At 48.1% G+C, this 8367-nt stretch overlaps 1 protein-coding gene across 1 annotated transcript in view; it reads left to right on the top strand.

The window, feature by feature from the left end:
- The first annotated feature begins 2873 nt into the window (after nt 1-2873).
- Nucleotides 2874-8367, top strand: part of SLC6A12 (solute carrier family 6 member 12) — a 29926-nt gene continuing 24432 nt past the window's right edge. Inside the window, exons 1-2 of the mRNA XM_035898120.1 lie at nt 2874-3066; nt 6980-7114. Of these exons, the coding sequence (XP_035754013.1) occupies nt 2874-3066; nt 6980-7114 (328 nt within the window). The remainder of the gene's footprint in view (nt 3067-6979; nt 7115-8367) is intronic.

Below are 8367 nucleotides of genomic sequence, written 5' to 3' on the forward strand. Positions count from 1 at the left end.
GGGCGGCGCAGGCCATACTGGTAAATAGGTGCTTTCCGGCATATGGACCGTGAAAGGCAAGGGCTGGGGGAAAAAGGGAGGTTGTTTCCTTAGTGCCCTGGTTCATCTACATTTGACACCGAAACGGGTTGTGCGCACAGCATTACTGCCTGTATGTAAGCCCTTATTAGAAATAACTCTAAAAAACTCTCAAATTTAATAGGGGACCAGAATTTTTCTGCAGTGTTTTTGAAAAGGCAGCTATATAGCCTGGAGGATGGTCTCTGCTGATCCGACTGCCCTCCTCTGTGGTTTATGCTCCCCTGTTCTTGCTGCAGCCCCTCTTACTAAAGGCAGCATTAATGCCTTGCGTGGGATTCAGCCCTCTGTATTCAGAGTCCGTGGAAATCTGCTGCCGATTCGGTGTATCACACTGTGAGATCTGGTTTCCTTTCTTTACTTGAATGACAGCGGGAGGAAACATGCCTTGTGCCAAAACCTGCTTGCTTTGCTAGGAACATTCAGTAAAAGTTGTCTTTTCATGTGCAAGCATGTTTCTTTGCCCCAGGACCTGACATATACAGAGGGTTAGCGTTTAGGAAATAATTTCATTTGCACTGGGCAACTTGCAGAAGCAAATGAGACACAGTGGTAAAGTTGTTGTCTTGTGTGGAGTAAGCGCAGGCATGGGCAACCTGTTGCTGCTTCCCCCTTGCCCTGTTGAAAACTACACCAAAACAAGTGCCGTGGTGTTTCTAAGCTACTGGGCCAGCTTGATGTTAGGACCACACTTGCTCTTACTCCCAGTAAGCTCAGACTCCCTGGTAATCCCTATTCCCCATGAGATGGCTCACACCCTGGTGCTAGCCCAGAGGGAGATGACTGGAGAGAGACTAGGCACAAGGAGGGAGGGAATGGCTTGCCATCCTGGTCCTGGTGCACCATCCTGGTGCAAAATGTTGATGGATAGGTCTGGTGGTCCTATCAGGTAGAGGGCATCAAGCGTGGTGAGGTCTTGCTCATTGTGCTGACTGGGAGAGGTCCCTGGGCTGAGCCACCTCGAGAGCTGTGCTTGGACTTTGGGAGAGAGTGAGCTGACGAGGTCCAGAGAGAGCTGGGGGCAGAGGAAGGACAGTTAAGTAGTGTGGGTGATGCAGAGTGCTGTCCCTGCTGCTCCCGGGAGATGGGGTTGTCCCCTTAGGAGGCATGGAGGGAACAAAAGATGTGCTATTAAAAACCCTATCAAACCACCAGCAAACCGAATCTGTGAGTTAATGTAGAGGGACAAAGCCCTGATTTCTTAGCACTCACAGCTGGTAGGAATGGAAGGCTTTATCAGAGATGCTGCTGCTTTGGAGAGGCTTGTTTCCAGTATAGTTTCCTAATCCCAGTATGGAAATGTGTATCCCTTGCTGGCTGATGCCAACCACCCCTTCAAAGGCCAACTTCTGCTCAGTAATGCCACCAGCGAGATGCAGCTACAGTTAGGGCTTCCCTGGCATAGTTCATCAGCTCCCCTGCTCGTGTTAGGTCTCTGCTTCCTGGCTGGATTTCCATGTGCATCCCTACCTTAGGTAACTCATTAGAGCAAGCTTTTGAGGACAATTTTTTTCGCTAAGTCAAAGGGAGCTTTCTCTCTTCACACTTTAGTTTCTTCTTGTAATCAAATGCCTGTAAACAGTATGAACGCGTTGTCAAGATTCAATCTGGTCTGTGTGAATTTTGGTTAGATTTAAATTAACTAACCAATTAAAGGACTTTGTGTATGATAGAAAATTGTATCTTGTAACAAGCAGCCACTAACTTTGCTTAATTAAGATGCTGCTAAACATAATTTAGGATTTAGTATAGACCGGAGGATGTCTTCCTTCTACCACCCTACAGGCGCAGCCACATTTAGCGTGCCTCCTCCCACAGCGACTTTGCTCTGTGTTTCCACAGCTGGGCTTTTCCCTACTAACCTTTTCACTGCAATAACTGAGCTTGTCCTAATCTTAGTACATCCTTGCCCAGACCTGAAACACCTCACGGAGGTCCTTTTGCTTATCTCAGGGGCTTTGTTTCCTTGCTCCATATTCTTTGCAGGGTTGGGTTGGGCGTGGAGGGTGTCCTAGTGCAGCAGATGCTAGCTACTATGAAGAAAATTAACTCTATCCCAGCCAAAGCCAGGACAAGGGGGAGGTTTGTTGCTCCTGCCTGTATGTTCTTGAAGGGACCCTCAGCCAAACAGGCTGTACGGCAGTGTAGCGTGGTGTCCAGGGGGTCCAACACAGTGCTCCTGGAAATGCCTTGAAAGAAGATGGTAAGTTGTCTGTTCTTGTTCAGACTCTTAGTCGGCAAGATTTCTGTCTTGCTTTCTAAAACCGCTCCAGGAGGAGACAGTTGCTGTATAAAGCACGTGGGGAAGGGAAACTCCTGCCACCGCGCGCTCCTTCAGCCCCAGCTCCTTTTCTCTTCCTCTGAACTGCTGTTTCCAAAGCCTCAGCCTAGCTTCCAGCGGAGGTGGAGATGCAGAGCATGTAGTCAGTGTGCGGAGGGGCAGGAGGAGGTACAGTAAGGCTGGTGGCCCAGGAAGGATGAGGAAGAGTGTTGAGTGGAAGGGTGAATTTGGGGATGAGTCCAGTGAAGGGGTGATGCAGGTGGGTCCTTCTCACCTGACCAGTGACCTTTCCTCTGTCCCTTCAGAACAGACTTTCTGTCCCACAGACATAACCTGGGGAAAATGCGTAGTCCTTACGCTAGGTAAGCCATTTTTCCAAGGATGAGGAGAACCTCACGGTGACACTGGGAACACACCCATTTTCATGACTGGTCCCCTCCCTCCTCTTCCCACCAGTGTGTCCCACAGCAGCTCCCTATGTCCCATGGTCTCTTTTTCCTCTGTCCACAGAGCCATGACAAGAGCTATGGCCAAGGAAGGAGAGCCCAACGGGGCCATGGCAGCTCCTGAAGAGATAAAAAAGGAGGAAATGGAAGAGAGAGGCCAGTGGAGTAGTAAAATGGAGTTTGTGCTGTCTGTGGCTGGGGAGATCATCGGTCTGGGAAACGTGTGGAGGTTCCCATACCTCTGCTACAAGAACGGCGGTGGTAAGTTCATAGCATGCATGAGTTGTCCTAGGTCCATAGGCATGACAAGAGATACACATGTGCCTGGACCCATTTCTCCTACGCCTCACATGCCCCTACACGCACTCCCTTGCCCTGTCCTCCAGCAAGTTAGCTCCTACCAAAACCAGGAGGAGTAGCACTGAGGGGTGAATCCAAGTTCCCCAGCGGGTAGTGTTTCTCAAAGCAGTTCTCCCAAGTTTGGATGCTGAGTTGAACTTTAGTAACTCTTCAAGGCTCTTGTCAAGAGACAGATGGTCTTCTGAAACCATCAGAAAATGGCAAGCGGTCAAAAAGCCAGCAGCAACCTCCTTCTACACAACTCCCTTTTCTCACCTCCGTGTCACCCCTACCTCTCTCAGGCCCTTGTTACAGAGGAGGAAAGGCTTTGATGATGCCGCTATCCTTACCAAGGCCTGGAACCCCCTTCCTTGCACCTGGGTCCCTGCTTCCTTCTCCAGGGTACTTGATCTTCCGGCAGCTCCTCTCACAGGGCTGGTGGCCCTGTGGTTATTAGAGAAACGCAGTATTTTATTGTGTCAGTACAACTCCATCAGTTCCAGAAATGAGGGAGGGTACCAGATACCCAACACTGAAGCACCTTGGCTTGTCATATGGGCAAATATAAGATGGAAGGGCCATTTTTGAGAACATGCATGTGAAGGATTTTCTTGGAGGACAGGAAGAAGGAGGATGTTGCTACCTTTTCCCCAGGAACAGTTCTCCCAGTGGTCAACCCACTGCTAGGGAGACCCAACCCTGGGAAGAGTTCATTCCCCTTTCCTTTTGTTTCTTGCGTGACTCTCCTTTTCCAATAACACTGCAATAAGATCATTACATGGTTAAAAATTAAACTTTCTTGTAACAATAAAATGGAACTGGGAAAGAGGAAGGGAATAATTGACTGTCACTAACTTTTCTTGGTGAATCAAAATCTAGCTTTATAAAAGAAAAGGAGGAATAATAAATTACATGTCAAATACAGCAGTAACTTGTCTTTTGTTCTTGTTCTCTAGCGACACCTTGAAATAACGCTTTGGGACTTGCATGTTCTCCCCACTTTAAACTGCCCTTATTTGCAGACCATGCCGCAAAAGCCTTTATTTCCCAAGGTACTGTGAGCTGTCACCAGTGGATGAGTGATTCAGCGGTTGTTCATCCCAGGACCACCAAATTCCTGTCCCCTGTGCTGTTACTCGAGTTTATCCAAATCAAGCAGGAGTCAATACAACGTCTCCTCTGAACAAAATGGGGGTTGGATAAGAGGATGGTTAAAGAAAATGGAAGGAGTTTTTCTTGAACTTGGGATGGTTTTTAGCAGATCCTCCAGTCTCTTTCTCTAAGGTTTTGATTGTAGGCACTGGAGGCACCAAAAGCACACCAGACCGGTGTGGGTTAGTAAACACCAGTGGTGCATCGGATTGAACAGCCCATTCTGCAGTGATGCTCTGAGAATGAAGTCATGTTTTTTTGGCATGGAAAATTCCTTCCTGAGCTCAGATGATATCTCTGCATAGTTTATGCCTATGGTATCTGGTTCAGTAGTCCTTGCAATTTGTATGCTAATTAGTGTAAGTGAAAAGGCTACTTTTGTTCATTTTAGATATCTATTGAATAACTTGATATTTTTTTTTTTTTTAAATTAAACTACTCTGGAATATCTAAGGCTGTGATTCAGAGGCCAAGAAGGCTAGGCTTGGGAAAGATCAGGATGGGAGAGTCCTTCCCTCGCAGGTCACATACTGCCATTGCAGAAACTATGCTGCGACCATAGAAGGTACATTTCTCTTGCTAGAGCTCTAGGGAACCAGATGGCCAACAAACCAGTACGGGACAAGGCGCTGTCTTTCCCATGTCACTCAGATATATTCTCACCTTGAAAAGTCCTTGAAATTTAAAAAAAGACATTTACCACCTATAAATGCCCCCCCTCCCCCCCACCCTGCCCCAACCCAAATTGCTGTCCTGTCACCTTTCTCCTCCTTCAGATATAGTGAGGCGGTTATGAAGCTGTAAAGACAGATGTCATAAAAAGGATCGTGCTAACTTGCTGTAAAGCAACTGCATGTAAACTTATCTATGATTGCACTTAGAAATCTGATCTAATTGCTCAGTGTCCTGAACTTTTTATTGACTCGTCAGGAAAGGGGCTCCAGCAGAGCAGCAAACTGGGGAGGAGAGAAACTGGAGTTTCAGCTGGTAACCGCTCTGGGAAGGTCAAGAAAGACAAGGCAATAGAGGTGTGAGAAGGCCCTCATTACTCAGCAACCCAAGTGAATCAACCTCTGGGACAAATAGCATCAGAGGAGGGGTTCTGGGACCTGCTGAAAGGCTCACCTGTGTGCAGGCTAGTAAAGCTGTCTTGTAGATTTGGCATGCAGATAGATGTCTTGCAGCACCAAAATCAGCAGCTGCCTCTAGTTTAGCATATGCAGTTCCCATTCCCTGCTCTGCAAACCTGGATGGAGGGGGTGAAGCAGCCTCCCTCCCTTTGGCCCCAGGTCCCCTGCAGCTACGGCACAGCTGTGTTTAGGGGAAATTTGGATGTTGCTTGTTTTTGTGACATTGTTGGCTTACAAACAAGTGGAATTGTTCCCAGTTGCTAATCGTCACGGGAAAGAATTTCAGTGCAAATGCCTGTGCTGGCAGGGGAGGAGAGGGCCTGGGGGACAAGGTCTGGCTTGGCCGAGAAAGGGGCCATCATCGGGGGTTGGACTAGATGACCTCTAGGGGTCCCTTCCAACCCCAAACATTCTACGATTCTATGATCTCGGCTGCAAACAGCCAAGATGGTCTCCAGGCGCTGGCGGTGGGACATACCCATGTCCCAAAGTTTAGTGAATGGGATGGCAAGTCCTTGACAGTTGTTCCAGCAAGGAAGGCAGTCGCCTTGGCCTGTTTGGAGGGGAATGAAAGTGTGAAAACCTACAGGAATGACGGGGAGAAAGCCGGTGAGTTGACAGAAGGAAGGCCAGTAGTGAAACTGAGATCTCAGAGCAGTTTTGAGCAGAACACCGAAAATACCAGGTATTTCGGTTTGGCAGCAGAACCGAAATGAAGGAAAAAACAGTTTAGACAGCTGAACAGGGCATTAAACACCCTTTTTTTCCTCCCCTTAGTTCATCTTTTCTGATGCATTTTTTTTTTGTTGGTCATTGTTTCTGGAAAAAACCTTGCTCTCTCTCCCCTTCCTCTTCCATTTCATCAAGGGTTAATCTGAGGGCTATTTCAGGTTGATTTCTCTTAAGACATTTATCTATATTTTACTAAAAAATTGAATTTGAAGAGAGAAGTTAAACTTTATCATTTTGAAAATTCTGGGAAGATACTCTGTTGCCCTTCCCCCATTTCCATTCTTTTGGTGCAAACTGCTTTTCAAATTTGACGTGAAATAAGTCTCAAGCAAATTTATATCCTGGCAAATTTATTACTTACCAAGAAATGTCACCAGCCTCCAGGTTTGTGTCCTCTGGGCAAGTGGGAGTTTTGCTGCAGCTCCCGGGAAAGGCAGAACAAATGTGGTTATATGAAACAAGGACTCCTTTTGCTTCGCCTGACTCCTGAAGGAATGAGATCAAGACAGTGAAGCAGGCAGAACTTCTCCAGCACTGTCTTTTTTTATCCCCTTGCCTGGTTACTCCTTGCCTCTAGGTTTTGGCCAAGACCAAAGGCAGAAGTACTGCAGTAGCACAAGACAGGCCACACTTGTATTTTTTTTCTGAGAAATGATGGTGTTGTAGATGTTGGGTTTTTTAGCAGAGGTTTCACAGTTAATTCAGAGAAATATTTGTGTTTTTCTAGCTGATTCCAGCTGTGGACCCAGGTATGTGGCAAAGGTTGGTGGGGATAAGGTTTTAGAGAGGTTTCTGACGCAGCTTCTCACCCCTCTCTGCAGGAGCCTTCCTCATCCCTTACCTCATATTCCTCTTCACCTGCGGGATCCCCCTGTTCTTCCTGGAGACAGCACTGGGACAGTACACCAGCCAGGGAGGGGTCACTGCCTGGAGGAAGATCTGTCCCATCTTTGAAGGTGAGTCAAGTTATGGGAATTGTTGGCAGCACTTTCTAGTAATCAGTGACTCAGAGCCTTTTTTGGAAATGTTACTGTCTTTTTTTTTTTTTTTTTTTTTTTTTTTCCCCTTTTTCCTTTATTCTCCCTCCCTCCCTTCGTCTCTCCACCAGCCTTGTCATCCCTCCTGGTGGCTGCTGTGTGTGCAGGGGCAGTGCCCCCACTCCCCCATAGGTGACTGAGGGCCTGTGGTGCTGGCTGGGGGCTGTGCTGATCCAGCCAAGCTACGGTCGCTGCTTTGAGATGCTCAGAGCCCAGGAGAGAGGAGAGCAGGATGGCCAGCGAGCAGGAGGAGGAGGAGGAGGAGGATGGAAGTGTCAATGCACAAACACCTGCATGTAGTCCAGGAGAAATACTCAAGAGAGAAGAGGATGAGGAATGCTGGCTGGCTTATGGTGCTTTCCTTGCCCATCACTGTGCCAAAGGCTGCTGCGGCAGCGTTTGCAGGCTGGGGGCCCGCAGGACTGGGGGGGGGGGGGGGGGGCACCCCTGACAGCCCAGAGATGGGCTGGGGTGGTGCTTAAGGCATGGGTGTAAGAACCAGGACTTCTGGGGCCCTGGGGAAGGTTGTTTAATGGCATTAATATGTTAATGAATCTAACCTCCACAGTTCTGTCCAGAGGAGAGCTTATTTACCCACATTTTGCAGACAGAGAAACCTGTGCTCAGGCAGACTAAAGGCCTGGTTAGTTTGCTAAAGCACAGGTGAGCAGTGCTATCTGAAACACCCTGGGGAGTCCAGGACCTCCTCTGTTGGAGAGCCCTGTGCTCCAGCATGGGGGCTGCGGCTGGACAGCAGTGGCACCTCAAAGGGCACCGACAACCACTGTTCAGCAAAAGAATTGGGCCCTTCTGACCCGATTACTGTTCTGATGTCTTAGCGAGTGATGGGCACGAGGCAGGACCCAAGACCAGAGCTCAGATCCTAAGTCTGTACTTTTGCCCCAATACCATACTTTATGCATGATGCCTATCAGCTGTGAGACCCCCTTTTGCCTGAGCCTTTCTGGAAGGAAGGAACTCACCTGTATTCCTTCTCTTTAAAGGCTAGAGCTAGCTTTCCTGCAGGAGAGGCAGTGTAATGCAGTGGCACGGTAGCAATCAGAAAAAAAGTTTTCCTATCAGCGAAAGGTTCTCTCTCTGTTCCACCATAGACCTGTTTAGAGATACCAGTAATGTTTCCTGTCTGCGTGCATGGTCACAAAATCCTTTCT

Source organism: Egretta garzetta, unplaced genomic scaffold (assembly GCF_000687185.1).
Source record: "Egretta garzetta isolate BGI_Z169 unplaced genomic scaffold, ASM68718v1 scaffold427, whole genome shotgun sequence".
Taxonomy (NCBI): domain Eukaryota; kingdom Metazoa; phylum Chordata; class Aves; order Pelecaniformes; family Ardeidae; genus Egretta; species Egretta garzetta.